At 42.7% G+C, this 16,337-nt stretch overlaps 1 protein-coding gene across 1 annotated transcript; it reads left to right on the plus strand.

Moving 5' to 3' along the window:
• Positions 1-10,547: 10,547 nt before the first annotated feature.
• LOC128738436 (uncharacterized) lies at positions 10,548-14,943 on the plus strand. The gene is made up of 7 exons (XM_053833563.1): positions 10,548-10,704; positions 10,941-11,236; positions 11,298-11,414; positions 11,471-11,718; positions 11,773-13,461; positions 13,521-13,759; positions 13,830-14,943. The coding sequence occupies exons 2-7, from the start codon at positions 10,959-10,961 to the stop codon at positions 14,439-14,441; spliced, it is 3,183 nt and encodes a 1,060-aa protein (XP_053689538.1). The 5' UTR covers positions 10,548-10,704; positions 10,941-10,958; the 3' UTR covers positions 14,442-14,943.
• Positions 14,944-16,337: the final 1,394 nt, after the last annotated feature.

Consider the following 16,337-nt stretch of genomic DNA (forward strand, 5'->3'; position numbering starts at 1 on the left):
GTACAAAAGTTTACATGATTTTTCACGTGGATGCGACGTGCCGATTATTTTGAGTGTATGCAAATGAAAAACAAATTTCCTCATAATTCGAGAACTAATTAAGCAAATAGAACCAAATTTGACATGTAAGTGGTTTTGGAGACAAGATTTTTTTCTATGGTGAATTGAGACCCCTCTCCTCTTTAGAAAGCGAGTTATGACCCATCTCCCCTTTAAGAGGGTGGGCTTCCATACAAATGAAATGCAAATTTCCTCTTATCTCGAGAACTATTCAAGTAAATGGAACAAAATTTGGCATGTGGGGCTTTTAGGGGGCAGAAATTTTTTCTATGGTGAATTAAGACCCCTCCCCTGTTTAGTAGGGGGGGCTCCTATACAAATGAAATTCAAATTTCCTTATAACTTGAGAACTAATCAAGCAAATGGAACCAAATTTGGCTTGTGGGAGATTTTGAAGTCTTGAATTTATCTTATGATAGTTAGAGACCTGTCACCTCTGTGGTAGGGAGATATGGACTCATACAAATAAAACAGAAATTTTTGCGAAACTCAAAAACTAATCGAACTCGAGAAATTCGAGACTCTTCCATAAAACATTAGTCATTAACAAGACCACAAAAACTATCTGTAGTAACTCTAGATCATTCAGGATGAGACGGCCGCGAGTGTTGCCGGCGACCCGCCGTCGGAAGCGCCGCCCACTGTGGGAAGGCAACTCCCCGCAGAAATCACTACTGTCTAGGTTTATTTGTTTTCCTAGGTTTCCTGGAACGAGCGACAGCGAGTAAGGAGAGGATCGCGAAATGGTACTTTCCACAAAAAAGTTTTCCGTGAAATGGTACATTCCGCTTAAGGTTTTTCGCAAAATGATATTCGGCGAAATGTTGTACAATCATGGCGAATATTACTATCTGCTTTCTGGCTATGCAATGAGGGGACAGGGGAGTTGTTTTCTACTTTACTGTGAGGAAAAATTGCAAATTTGTATATTAAACTACCCATTCCTGGTAACTAATAAGCCTTAACGTAGGCAGCAAATCAGCGTATCTGGCATTTTATACTGCACGTTATTGTATGTTAGCTTTTTGACTGGATAGGTGTTGTAAATTGGCATCCAAAATGGTATTCAAATTCTTCGTGTTGGTAATTAGCTGTAAATTAGCATTGTCAGCACTATAAGAAGGTTGTCAGTAAAGTAGCTGTATATTTTGCCAAAATAGCATTTAAGTAGCATTTAAGGTGACTTAAATGCTTATTGGCTTATATTTGAATAGCATTGGTGATGCTTATTGGTTAGCTGGGATGCTTTCATAGTTACGTAACAGCCAAAATGAATCATCTAAGGTTGAACTCCTCAGAAACTTGCAAAACTCGGGATTGTGACAAAGATCATCCGTGATTCATGATTTATGTATAACACAGGTTAATTTGTGGCAATACGAAGTTTGTCGGGTCAGCTAGTATATATATATATACATATGTTCACGAACAAACACAATAAAACCTTGATACTTGAAACATTAAAACGTAATTTAAACGTGGAAGCACAGCCTTTATTGACTTGCATACAATTAAATAAAAAAAGGGAAAAGTAGATGTAGTATCGTAATATATTATAGATTCATAGTCTTCTAATCTAGTATTACGACCAGTTGTTGTGACTCCTATTTTTTGTGGCTGGAAGGTGCATGGGTCGAACGACGAGTGAGGAACGTGCTGCTCGAGCCAAAGATGCTGATGGGTCGAACCAAGCTATAATCTGATATTATAACCAGATTCGAACCCGCCACAATGTGGCTCACTGGTACCCGTGTACCTATAAACCACAGAGGCGCTGGACTCCAAAAAGTAACTGCTAAGTATCGGAACCTTATCTTTTCTCTTAGCGAGCTATTCAGCTTATCGCATGCCTATAATGGCGGCTGGTGGGTACAATTTTCCTTGGAGAGGATTTACAAGAAAAATCTCACATAGCCTAACCGTAAGGAGTTTATGCAGGAAATGGAGAATTGTTTTTAGTTAAAAGCTATTTTGGTTGAAATTGAGGGTTCATCAGACAAAAAAATCAAATAGAAATAATAGAAGACAAATGTACGTTGTATGTTCGAATCTCAGCTGGGAGAGGCTGTTAGAGCCCATAGAATCGAGTCTCGTCGAGACGCGGCGTGCGGGCTGCTGACAACTTATCCTGCATGATTTTCAACATCGCTCTTAAGCTGATCCGACGAATAAATATCGTAACAAGAGGTTTGATTTTCAGTAAAGGTAGCAAACTTCTTGGTTACGCAGGTGACTAGGATAGTAATGTCAGAAAATTTGCCACGGCGAAGGCCATCTGCGCTAAACTGAAAGCAGAGGTTAGGACGATTGAGCTTAAAATAAACGAAGACCAAATGCCTTTTTCACGGACGGTAATCGTTGACGGCGACGAACCAGAAGTGGTTTTTTTTCCATGTTGGGTATTTTTATCACTGCGACCATTTGTTTGATCTATTGTGATATATCCCCCATTTTACTATAGCTATGTTGTCAAGATGACGCACCACTATTAGAAGTGACCGTCATTGTTTGACTAGTAGCATTTGTCCGTACTGGGAATTGTTCTCCAAATATCACAGGGTTCTAACTGCCCTCTATCGAAGAACCTTAATCTTTTATTAAAAATTGCCGACATAACAGGTGTTCCGAGTCTTCTTTTTCTATGCCACATAAGCGACATATATCATCTTGAAATTTTCCCATAAGCTTCAGATGAAAGCGGCTCGGACAATGTCCTGTTATTAGACCAGTATAGATGCTTAGATCTTCCTTTGAAAGCTCCAGTATTTTGCGAGTCATAGAAATGTTTGAAGAGATAAACCGTTTCGACTGCCTAGCATTGAAAGTGTTATTCCAATTTGATTCCACTTTCCTACATTCCCATGCCTTCAGCTCCATTTTTAAAGCAGAAGCAGATAGGCCGCAAAAGGGCTCAGGTCCTATAAATTGATGAGAAGATCCGAGTCTTGCAAGCACATCAGCCCTTTCATTTCCATCAATTCCACAGTGACCTGGGACCCAATATAAGTTGACTTGGTTACGGCGAGATAATTTTTGGAGTGATTGAATACATTCCTAGACGTGTTTTGATGTGCATGTCGCCGACTTTAAAGCATTTAGAGCTGCTTGACTATCGGACATGATGCATATATTTGAATGTCTATAGTTTCTGCGCAAGCACACAGTAGAACACTCTAGAATTGCTTGAATTTCAGCTTGGAACACAGTTGGCCATCTACCCATAGAAATTGACATGTCTATTCCTGGGCCAGTTACTCCTGCTCCCACTTGGTTGTCCATTTTTGAACCATCTGTGTAAAAAACCGTCGAGCCTTGGCGAAGATCGGGACCACAACCAGAAGTGGTAGATGAGTTCGTTTATGTGGGATCGCTGGTAGCCGCGGACAACGACACAAATAAGTAGATCCAGCGGCATATTCAAGCAGTGAAATTTTTGGACCGTTTTAGTAGAATACGAAGCCTGGAATTAAATAAAAAGATAACTTATCCTATTTAATTCTACTATGTATATTTATTCTTGACAGATACGTATTTCAGCTACGACTTGCAAGTCGGCTTTCTCAGATAAAAAAATTCCGAAAACAGACACTGAGGAAGCCTGCAAGTCGTAGGCGAAATACGTATCTGTCCAGAATAAATATACACAGTAGATTTAAATTGGATAAGTTTTCTTTTTATTTAATTACAGATATTTAAGCAAGACATCGAGCCTACTTGACCCTTTGCAAAACGCTGCGATTAAGAGGCATAGGCCACCGTTCGAACCTGACAATGTACAAACCCCCTATTAGATCCCTATTAAACCATGCTCACGGAGGACTTACGCTCCTTTGCTGACGACATTTGGCAAAGTAAAAGATGAAAGCGAAGAGTGGCGAGGGTGGATGAATCAACTGCAACCAACAAAGGGGGAGATTACCAACGTACATTTGGCGAAAGTCGGTAAACTATCAGTGAACCGGTATCAGTATCTTTGGCTCGAGCTGCAAGTTCCTCACAATCATGTGGAAGACTTGATCAGTGAACCGGACACGTCGTAAGGAAAACGGTTCTGTACAACCCCACCGGCATCGGCACAGATGGCCTCAACGTGCGAGATGACTCGTCCAGGTTTAATGCAACATTTTTTATTTCTTTAGCGCGACTTGGGAAATGAGCGACGAGTAACCGAAGAGCGAGTTGAATGGAGCTTAGAACAGCTCGAGCCACCCCGACTCTAAGCTGCTGACGACGCCGAGAGGATCATACAACTAGACCCGTACATTTTCCTGCACTCTAAACAGCTGGCTTTGAAATTTTAAGCATGAAAGTGTAGAACAAATTTTCTTCTGGAGAGCGAAATAAGGCGCTTATCCTTGGCCAATTGCAGCCTGGCTTCTGGTCTAAATGCCATTAGTTCATCCCTGAGGGTCCGGAGTATTACTTAACCTTTATTAGCAAAGATACTCCCAACGACTGTAAATAAATCATTATCTATGTATATGGGAAGCGTTTGGTACGGGAGGTCCACGCTTTCTTCCTTACCCTTGATTTCAAGGAGTTTAATGGAATTAGGTATTTTTTCTGGTTCCACTTGATTCCTAGGAATTCTCTCTGCGGTACATGCTGCGCAGTTGGCCTGGCCGTTGACAAGAAAAATGATTGATTCAAGTAATCGTCATTTTCCAGGATGCCTTCAAGAATTGGCTGCGTTAGTGTGAGATTAGATTAGATTAGATGAAAGTGTAGAACAAATTTTCTTCTGGTAATTGGTTTAATCCCCAACCCCCGCCCCTCTCCGTCGCTACACCCATGCCTCATTGACATACTTTATATTATAAAGCAATTCGGTTTGTCATTTTGAATTTCTTAATGACATTCGATATTCATTTTTACTCTACCAGTATCATTCAGCACATAAAATCGGCTACTCTATAAACATACTCACTGGTTTGGTATAGCACTATGACGGACCATTTACAAGTATGCAGGGTATGCATCGGTATGTTACAAACCGGCGACCTACATTTGCGTTATGAAATTTTTGAATAGTGACTAAGGCTGTTTGGAACAGCGCCACATTAAGTTCTATAAAGTTTACTTTTTGTTGACATTTTTGTTTCAGATATATTCAAGATAATATTTGAGTGATCATTTTACCCGTTAATGCTAGCTGTGATTGTTTTAGAACATGCTTCCTAAAAACGACCAGCACTAATTTCTCTGGAGAGAATTCAATACCTAGCTAAAGCTGCGTTAAAACGCCCAACGGACTTCGCAGCCAATCGTCAAAACACAGGAAAATTGCGGAGCTAGTCCTAAATTCTTCCAGTCGAGATTCGAATATGCGACGACTGATTTGTTGGACCAGCGTCATGCATTTAGTCCAACCGGAAAGCTATGTTTACGACTAGTAGGATGCAAATCTGAATCGCAACAGAAGCGACGAGAATTGGGATAATCTGGAAACTATAACAAAGCTCGATGAAGGTAAGTGTTCGAAACAATATCTGGCAAATTTTGGTACGTTCTAAATAATTTGGTTTGTTTCAGTTAGAGATTACAAAACAAATCCAGCTTGTTAAAAGTGGACGGCAAAATAAAGTTCATAACAGGGAAGACATCCACACCGATTTCGCTCCTTGGTGGAAGATTTGGTGCAATAGCTGTGTAATCACAGCTGTGTGGGTATGAAATGGAGAGAGTTACCTGGAAGGAGCGTCAAACATAGCTCTGGCTCTCTCAAGCTCCCACCTGGCGCCTCCACGCAGATCTAAGTCAAATGATGACGGTCGATGGCCTTACCCGGAAATGCTTCATGTACTTACTGAAGCAGCTAAGCTAGGAGGTGCGAACTAGAGCGCCTGTTCTCCAGGTGAGGGGCGGCTCACACAGCGTCTGTCTCGTAACGGGCGGCTGAATATGAAATGCTGTATCCCGCAAGCTATACCTAAGATGGCAGACCCATCAGCGGGATGTAGGTATCGCGACCCCGGTGAGGTAGTATACCGAAAACTCAATTACCACGAACAACGAACAAAGAAATTCAGGACGGAACAATCGGTATAGGACACGGCAAGGGACAAGGAAACGATTAAGGGATAACGATTGGAAACTTGGTACCTGGAATGTCCGAACTCTCCATGAACCGGCACGGGCTGGCTTGCTTGCTCGAGAGCTGCATCAACTCGGAGTGGAGATCGCTGCTATTCAGGAAGTTCGGTGGCCAAATTCCGGAGAAAGGGAGTTCCGTGCAGTAGACCCTATTGCAGGCACTTCTTTTAAGTACCACATCTACTACAGTGGCGGTAAGAAAGCTGAACATGGAGTCGGTTTCGTAGTGTTGGGAAAACAAAAGCAACGAGTTATCCGGTGGAGGCCCGTAGATGACCGTATATGCGTGTTGAGGATTAAGGGCAAATTCTTCAACTATAGCCTAATCAACTTATACGCACCGACAAATGATAAATCCGATGATGCTAAAGATGAGTTTTACGACAAGCTTGAGAGGACCTATGGAGAGTGCCCAAAACACGACGTGAAAATCATCATCGGAGATGCAAACGCGCAGATCGGGAGGGAGGAATTCTTCCGTCCAGTTATTGGAAGACATAGCCTGCATCTGTCGACCAATGATAACGGTCTGAGGCTCATAAATTTTGCCGCGGCCAGAGGGATGGCCATCTGTAGCACCTACTTTCCACGTTTGAATATTCGGAAACAAACCTGGAGGCATCCAAATGGAGACTCTAGCTCTCAGATCGATCATGTCTTGATTGACGGCCGACACTTTTCGGATGTTATCGATGTACGGTCTTTTCGTGGACCAAATATCGACTCTGACCACTATCTCGTAGTGAGTAAGATTCGCGCAAGGCTGTCGAACACGGCGAAAGCTCGCACTGAAAGGACGCTGCGTTTCAACATCCAGCGGTTAACGGCAGACGGCGTTGCAGTGGAGTACGCCAGGAAGCTTGACCAGCGAATCGCAGAACAGCAGGTAGAAGAAGAAGATATAAATGGGCTGTGGAGGAACATCCATGGTGCCATCCAAACAACAGCGAGAGAGGTGGTAGGCACGACGCGTGGAAGACAGCGTAACAGCTGGTTTGATGCCGAATGCCAGAGAGTGACAGACGAAAAGAACCAGGCCAGGAGTCGCATGCTCACTGCGGCAACGCGTCAAAACAGAGAGAGATACAGAGAGACTAGAGCTACGGAAAAAAGAATCCATCGTCTAAAGAAACGCGAGTACGAGGAGCACGTGCTTGCCGGCGCAGAGGAGCGATACGCCAGCAACGACACACGGAGTTTCTATAAAACGGTGAGAAGCAGGAATTTTGCCATGCCTGTGATGTGCAATGATAGTGCTGGCAACCTGCTTACCGACAAAACGGCGGTAGCAGCCAGGTGGAAGGAGCACTTCCAGACACTATTGAATGGAGAGGTAAATGAGGAGATCAGCAGGGACAGGATAGAAATTGTAAGCGATGGTCAAGCTGTGGAGCCACCAACACAGGAAGAGGTTAAGAAGGCAATCAGTGAGCTGAAAAACGGTAAGGCTGCTGGGAAGGACGGTATCCCGGCTGAACTTCTAAAAGCGGGGAGCGAGCGGCTGTACGAAGCAATCCACCGGATCATTGTCAGGATCTGGGAGGAAGAACAAATGCCGGAGGAGTGGTTGGATGGCCTCATTTGCCCAATTTTCAAAAAGGGACATCGAATGGAGTGTAAAAACTATCGAGGAATTACATTGCTCAATTCTGCCTACAAGGTGCTTTCCCGTATCCTGTTCTGCAGACTGAGACCGTTAGCGGAGTCCTTCGTCGGCGAGTACCAAGCGGGTTTTCGTGAGGGTCGCTCCACGACGGATCAGATGTTTACCCTGCGCCAGTTGCTAGACAAGTTCCGGGAGTACAACTTGCAGACACACCATCTGTTTGTGGATTTTAAAGCGGCGTACGATTCAGTTAAACGAAATGAGCTGTGGCAGATAATGCTAGAACATGGTTTTCCGACGAAACTAGTTACGCTGATTCGTGCGACGCTGGATGGATCCAAATCATGCGTTAGAATAGCGGGTGAGACCTCAGCTGCTTTCGTGACGTTGGATGGACTGAAGCAAGGGGACGCACTCTCGAACCTGCTATTCAACATTGCCTTGGAAGGTGCATTACGAAGAGCAAACGTGGAAAGGAATGGAACTATCATCACGAAATCTCACATGCTTCTTGGTTTTGCGGATGACGTCGATATCATCGGAATCAACCGTAGAGCAGTAGAAGAGGCCTTTAGGCCCTTTAAAAGGGAAGCAGCGAGATTGGGACTTACCATTAATACCGCCAAAACGAAGTACATGGTTGCTGGTAGGGAACGTGGGAGCTCAAGTGGTGTTGGTGCCGAGGTGGAGTTAGATGGGGAACGATATGAAGTAGTGGAGGAATTTATATACCTTGGTACACTCGTGACATGTGACAACGATGTAAGCCGCGAAGTGAAACGACGAGTTGCAGCCGCGAATCGGGCTTTCTACGGATTACGTAGCCAGCTGAAGTCCCGTAGTTTGCAAATTCGCACAAAACTGGCGCTCTACAGAACACTAATCCTCCCGGTGGCCCTTTACGGACACGAATCATGGACGCTAAAGGAAGCTGATCGGCGAGTGCTTGGGGTTTTTGAGCGTAAAATTCTGCGATCTATACTTGGTGGCAAAATGGAAAATGGAGTGTGGCGCAGACGCATGAATCACGAGCTGTACCAAGTATACAAATATGCTGATATAGTGAAGGTAGTGCAATGTGGCAGGCTGCGGTGGGCTGGACACGTGGCCAGAATGCCCGATGAAAGAGTAGCCAAAACTATTTTCAGCAGAGAACCAGGAAGAGGCCGTAGACTCCGAGGCAGACCCCGCACCCGGTGGGTGTGTGCTGTCGAAGACGATGCACGTTCAGCTGGTGTTCGTGGGGATTGGAGAACGGCAGCCCAGGACCGACGGTACTGGAGGACTATAATTCGTTCGGCGCAGGATCGGTAACGGACCGTTGCCACTAAAGTAAAGTAAAGTAAAGTAAGTAAGTAAGCTGTGTAATCAGTCAGACGATTTTTCGAAAATCTGATAATGATTGCATGATATTAATTTAATCAACGAAACATACTCTATTGGAGAGTTTGAGATGATGCGCAGCTATTATATAAAGTCCCTATTATCGTTCGACTGGATTTCATTGCCGAGGATTGTTGGGCAAAGTTTACTCGAAAAATAATTTAAACAAAATTTAGACGATCAAAATATATCGTTCAGACATATGGCTGCGGTGGAAATACTGACTCTCGAGACATGACAAGTGATGGGTTCAATGGAAAAATGGGGTTTGCAGGTAGGTTAAATTGTTTTATTATTAAATTCAGTTTTACACTAGCAGTTTCTTTTACAGTTGTAATCGCATTGTGGAGAAGCCTCGTTATATGACACGTCCAAGTGTTAGAACGATACAGATGAGGATACCCATGAAGTCCCATCCCATCCATATCCTGACTATTTTGCGACATTTTACACTGCAAGAATACTACCAACTCGCTGGACTGCGTTCACAAGAATTTCATCTGAACTTGGGTTGTAAATTACTGAGACACTTTGGAAGGAATTTAGCACCGGTCAGTACAAGGTCACCAAGGTGTCGCGTGTTTGGCATCTCTCAAGACACAGCTGGAATGGATTGGCAAACGAACTGTAGACGAGTGTGTATAGTTACTTAGCCCGTACGAATCAGGAGGAAGTTACGGGAAATGCCGCTTAGACCGTGTATTATCCACCGGACAGTCTGTCCCTAATAAATTCCAATTTAAATAAACAACGTTTTTAGATAAATCCCGTATTTTTGCCTTCTTTTTGTAAAAATAATCAAAATTTGGTTTGTGTAAGTTGAACTTTATTTTGGGTATTCTGAATTGAGTTTTTGGGTATATTTTACTACAAACCGACAACTTACCTTTGGGTACTTTTGATGCATTTTATTGCTGACGCGCGATTATCTAGTTTTGGGTACTTTTGGCGCAGTTTATTGTTCAGGTGCTATTACTTATTTTTGGGTCCTTTTTACGCAATTTATGGTTCAGGTTCGATTACTTACTTTTGGGTCCTTTTTACGCAATTTATGGTTCAGGTTCGATTACTTGCTTTTGGGTGCTTTTTACGCAATTTATGGTTCAGGTTCGATAACTTACTTTTGGTTGCTTTTTACGCAATTTATTGTTCAGGTTCGATTACCTATTTTTGGGTACGTGCACTTTACCTAATTTCGACATGTTTCAGTGTTAGTCCGAATTGAGTAAAACGAACTCAAGTTTAGTTTGTTTTATTTTTCAGTGTAAGGCGATAATAACGATAAAAACGAGCAAATTTTAGTAATTTTACAAAAAACAAACTGGCATCCTTGTTACCTGCGGAGCCTCAACTGGCTGGTTGAAAGTGCGTCGTCGTCGTTTAGTATTAGAGCTGGGTAGAATTTGTTATAATAGAAGACAAGAGTATATTTTTCTTTAAAATTGATATTTCATTTTCTTTCTGGTATCCCTCTTGACCAGTAAATCAATAAATAAGTAAATATGAAAATTGAAAAATGCTGCAAGTGAGAAAGATAGTTTGTAAATAGTCAGGGCTCAGTGGTAAGTAGGAAAATATTGCCTTCCAACAAGTAAAAGCAGTCCCTTGATGTAATTACGAAAATTATTTGAAGCACAAAACATTACAGAACAATAATGTTCGCAATTTGATGTTAGCGCACCTAAGACCAAATCTCAGTGTATCCTTATTGCTTTTACTATGGAGACTTGTGTCTGTGTCAAACCGGTTTTCGCTTAGAATTCCTACGATTAGTGAAACTTAAAGCAACCTGTTTCAGCTTCTCCTGTTACGCATCATGAATTGGGACCCATCAGGCTCTAGGATTGGTGCCGACAGTAGTCGTCGGCACCACCGGTTCTACAGCAATGGAAGCCAAGGGGAATCCAGCTGTTTTGGCAGCGGTAATGAAACAGTTCGCCGTGAGAATGTGCTGCTAAAAGTAATCAACAGGCAGCATTCTGGATACTTCAACACGGGTCTGAACAAACGGTCACATCAGGTTGCTTTTCGGGAGGTTCCACCACATTTGACTTTTTGTCTGAAAGAGATCGTTCCATGTTGCTATTTGAAAGGGTGAGACATGCCAGTAACTTGAACGTTTGGTTACAAATCAGTATTTATTTTATTGTTGCAGTCACGTATTCATGGGTCTATCTGGATGCGGCCAATTTCTGCTCAGCTACAAAGTGGCATACGATTATGACGATGAGCTGACGCATGAATACAATTTTTCATCTAGTTATAAATATGAGTTCGTATGCCTCATTAGGTTGGGGTACGCTTTGTTTGATATTTGAATATTTTTAGATTATACTTTTGGATTTACCGACCGCATTTCTTGCTGAGCAAGTATTTTCAAGTATGTCTTTTTGATGACCATGGTGTGGATGGTATCAAGACCGTGACAATAACCCAATGGAAAACCGACCAGCAGCTTTTGATCGTTCACGGTGCCAGCGAGAAGGAGGATTTTGATTCTTACGTTACTGTGGTCCGGGTGCCAAAACTAGGTTGTTTGGATTGTAAGAAGATACGAGATGCCGACGAGGAAGAAGGTACGTAGCATATGGCTAGAATAGTTTCTGCTAATCATTCTTTATCATTTGTAGGCAGCCGTCAGGATATTCTTTGTATTAAGTGTAACATGACAATTCACACAAAATATCGCAATTCGGACTCTGGGCCAAAGTTCAATCCTCGTTTTAATTTGAATTGTCCGGGTTATATTATCATGAGCGAAAATAGCTTTATCCACACCATTAATATTCACCTTGAAATGGAGCGCTGCTTGCAGAAAAGGCCATTGGGAGTGATCAGTAGCAAATATATTTCCAAGCGGCAACCAGACAAACAAGCCAGTGAACTACCGGTGACAACAGTTTCGTCCAGTCTGGAAGTTTGTACTGCAAAGTTGCCGACAGCATCAAAACCATCTTTCAGTGGCACTTTACCGAAGCCACCAGCTGCGCAGGAAGCAACTCTCAGCATCGCCGACCAGATTATTGCCGATTTTGCTGAATATGAGACTGAATCTTTCGAATTTAATCGCTGTTCGCAACCGCTCTCCCCGAGGTATCGTACCGCCAGTAGATTGTCTTCAAATGCGTCGCATTCTTCGGTCACTTACTATCCGGAGAATTTTGACGAACTTGTTATAACCTGTGATCGCCGCACAACCACCGGAACTGGAGGACTTCGAACTTCCATGATTACGCGAGGAGCTGCTGCACGACTTGAATCCCTTTCACCCTCATCCAATGTTCGGCTAATCAACCATCGCAATCATACCAACGTAGAGCTAAGACTTATTTCTCCGGAATCTGGTGGACATAAATCAGTAGTCACCCGACTAGATCTGCAAGCCGGTCCTTCATCTGCTGGTGCTTCCATGCGCATCGTCGATGCCAAAAACAATGCTCAAGCCCAATCTTTTTCTGCCAATACAAAGCAGGAAGCGAGTGGGTCATCTTCTAGTTCCTCTTTATCGTCTTCCGGAAGAACTCCGCTACGAAGACGATCATATCTCTCTACTAGAGTGACTGAATCTAATGTTCCTATCAATAGTAATGGACCGGTCGGGGAAACCGTTCCCACCGATGTCGCATCAAGGGCCTATGAATTTTCCGAAGACAACGAACGCTGTGAAAAAATTAGTACCTTTCGAAAGCGCCGTTTGGCAGATAAAAAGTACGAGTTTTCCGAGGACAGTAGCCATGGTGATAATGTGATAGTTCCCTTCAACAGGCTACGTAGCCAAATTCGCACACGATCAGCTAGTCAAAATTTGCTGTGTAGCCCTTCGCATCCAGTTGGATACGAAATGGCAACGCACTTGCATCGAGCATCTCCGAATCATGGCTTTCGGTCACCTTGTGGTTCTCCGGTTGGGAATCGCTATCTTCGCTCGCCACCGGGAATAAGATCGCCCAACTATTATCGTCATCATTCTCCGGTAGCAACACCGACGACTGCTGGGACACCTAACCGTCAACCAACTGCTGTTCAGCTGATTAAAATGCCAAACTTTGATCCCAAGGATTACATCTACACTAGTAGCGGTATTGGTACCAACTTGGGTGACGAGATTCCCAAGTTTTTTATCGATGCCATTCATAAGTTCAACGAAAAAAAGCTGCAATCGGACGGCAACGATGAAAACGTCAATTCGAACAATCTCCTGCCTCCGAAACTTTGTCCCCAGCAAGAGCTGAAACCGGAAAAGCCAGCTTGCTCGAAGAAGATCGTTAAGATCTACGTCGAGGAGGATGACGCAAACTCGGTGCTAACGACCGAAGATGGTGAGTAATGTGTTGTAGTATGTGGTGCAATTTAAAAAAAAATATCTAATCTCTTTCAGACGACTGTATTTCCCCGGGTTACCACGCTTCCCTGCCGATGGAGGTGCACGGATCCTGCTACTCGAACATGCAGATCATCACGCCGGCTTCGTTCAGTAAACTAAACTGCCCGGCTGTTGTGGTTACTCAGAACTCGTTTGATCTGGAGACATTTTCGTTCCACGTGGCCAACCATATCTGCGCGAAGAACGGAAAGAAGTACGGAATTCTTTTCGATTCGGCATACGAGCTAACACATGTAAGTAGCGACTGCCTCGCTAACTGGCTTAAAAATGCCCATTCTCAACTCAAAATTATTTCCAAAATAGGTTTGTCCATTGACTGAGACTATTACCTGCACCATGGTATTGCAGTTCACCGCTAGCGACGCGAACAAATTGAAACAGTGCCACAACTGTTCCACCTCTATCGACTGTCACACTCATCGGAAGATCTATCAGTGCCGGTCGCTGTTCGTCTGGAATATGAGTAACGGTGAGTGGCATGTTTTGGACTACGGTACACTCGCTGCAGGCCCCTATCTGGAAATTAAGAAGCTTGCATCTAATTATGGTCGTTTACTCGGAAAGTTGCGTAAGTTCACTCGGAAGTTGTTCGTGTCATCATCGGACGAACGTGAAACACTTCGGACGTACGATTACCTAAATCACCTGCGAATACTGGATTCAAACAACGAGAAAACCAAACAGCGACTAACTGATTTGGGACACGCAATCGAGTTCTATAGGAAGCAGCTGCATGATCCGGGCGATAGCGATGATAGTGACGATGACGACGACGACGATGATGATGATGAAGACGAAGAAGATGATAACGATTCTGTCAGCTCCGTTGGGTCATACAGAAACGATGATGATGCGAACACAGTAGCGGGCGATGCGCACACTCCCGACACGGTTAGTGAAGAGGATGATATTTAAATATGGACTGCTGGGGATCAATCCCACTACTTTAGCTAGGAATACGTTTTTTAAATAATACCTTTGGAATTGTACAGTGATATTCAATGTGCGTTCAGAATTGTGTATTTCTCGCTCAGTACTCAGCCTGTACTGAGCATGCATGCAATGTTGCCGAATAGTTTAAGAAAGGTATAAAGTGATTAGTGGTGATTCAACAAAGGATCAACCAATTTGAGGATTGTGTAGAAAAGATTGATAATGCGTTACTTCCGTACAGATATTTGCATGTAGTACGAAAGATTAGATCACCATGTTTGCACTGAATGGAAAACATACGGATTAATTCTCTATTGCGTAACAAGCAACATTCTATTTCTCTACACAACACAATGTGACTATAAATCTCTGTGACTTTCCCGAAATATGCAGAATGAAGCAGGCTATTATAGAAACTAAGCAAACAAGGATTTTAGAAGCAGGCCCTAACGAGTATTCGTTCTTTCACTCACATTAGGATTGCAGTACGTTTAAAGTTTTCAAATAAAGTTTCACAATTGAAGTGATATTCATCTATAATTCTCGTTTCATACCGTTTGGAAAGAAAATGAAAATGCGATTGTGTAGCAATTCCCCGAAAGATATGTCTCCGAATGTACCAGTTCTTCGAAACCCGAACCCCGTTTCATAAAAACAGTTTCGCCCAATTAGTGTTTTCCAACTGTTACTAAGTACCGTAATTCGGGGACAAATTGATCATTAATGGACGTTAAACATTATAACCCACATCCAGGTGATAATTTGCGATTCAAAACAGTGATCAAAACGTTGTAATTATTATTGGAACAAGTAAGAACAATCGATTTATTAATCGCTTTTTAACGCGGTAATTTTATCAATCACGATGGTTTCAGAACGATTCCGGAGTACCTCAAGGGAGCTTTTTGGGACCCTTGCAATTAACGATGTTATCAAGCTGTTGCCTCCTGGAACAAGGATGTGCTATGCGGAAGATAAAAAAAATTACCTGCCAATTAAGTCTGCCAATCCCAAGGAATATTTTTGTTGAATAGTAGTTTAGCTAGAATAGCTAGAATTTTGTCAATATTTAAGATAAATTTGCAACTGTTCAGAACTAGGCACTGTTTTGAATATGGTGCTTGCACGGTACATAAATTTTATTCGATGCATATTCAGCTAATGCTGAATAATAATGGCTGCTAAAATGTTTAGTCAGCGCATAAATGTATCTTCAACAATCAAGTGACTGGGTAAGATATACTAAGCTTACCATCAGTCCGATCATTGCTCTACGTGAAATGAGAAGATTTGCGCTGTACGTCCTTCGTTACGACTTGGTGAAAGGTCGTTATTCTTGCTATTCACTGCTTGACCATCTCCGTTACAATACAGTGAACAATAGATTCAAAACTATTTACTCCGCTCGGCGAAGTCATTCCAATTCGTCGAGAGAACAAACGCACGTCGAAATAGAAGCTGACCAGGACCACGCCCAAGTAACAACGGTAGCTGAATTGCAAGAACAATGGCTGTTTATAGGTTGGTTTAAGGCGATCAAAGCTGCATAAAGTAAGCACTTAAATGGTGTTTAAATAAGCGATGTTTAAGCTACTTTAAGTTTTTCAAACCAGTTCTCTCCCAAAAGCTGATAAACAAGCTTAATTGCAGATTTTTCTGCTAAACAATCTGCTTCTAAACAGCCATAAACATCAAACCGTTTTACGGCTGCTTAAAGGTGTTAAAATGTAGAATGGAAGCTTTCATTAGATTCACAGCTTTCAAACTACTTTAAGGCTGCGTAAGGGCTTTACAAACTTTTACCAAGTTTTCTTTCGGCTCACAGCACACATACTGTCAGATCATAGAATTTCACAATTCGGCTGACAGCAAAAGTTT

The sequence above is a fragment of the Sabethes cyaneus genome, chromosome 1 (assembly GCF_943734655.1).
Source record: "Sabethes cyaneus chromosome 1, idSabCyanKW18_F2, whole genome shotgun sequence".
In the NCBI taxonomy this organism is placed as follows: domain Eukaryota; kingdom Metazoa; phylum Arthropoda; class Insecta; order Diptera; family Culicidae; genus Sabethes; species Sabethes cyaneus.

What these genes read in the sequence shown, in the direction of transcription:
- LOC128738436 (XM_053833563.1), top strand. Translation starts at nt 10,959, where the DNA reads ATGAATTGGGACCCATCAGGCTCTAGGATTGGTGCCGACAGTAGTCGT. An exon ending in AGATGCCGACGAGGAAGAAG is followed by an intron (nt 11,719 to 11,772) that starts GTACGTAGCATA and finishes TATCATTTGTAG; the next exon opens with GCAGCCGTCAGGATATTCTT. An exon ending in GGTGCTAACGACCGAAGATG is followed by an intron (nt 13,462 to 13,520) that starts GTGAGTAATGTG and finishes AATCTCTTTCAG; the next exon opens with ACGACTGTATTTCCCCGGGT.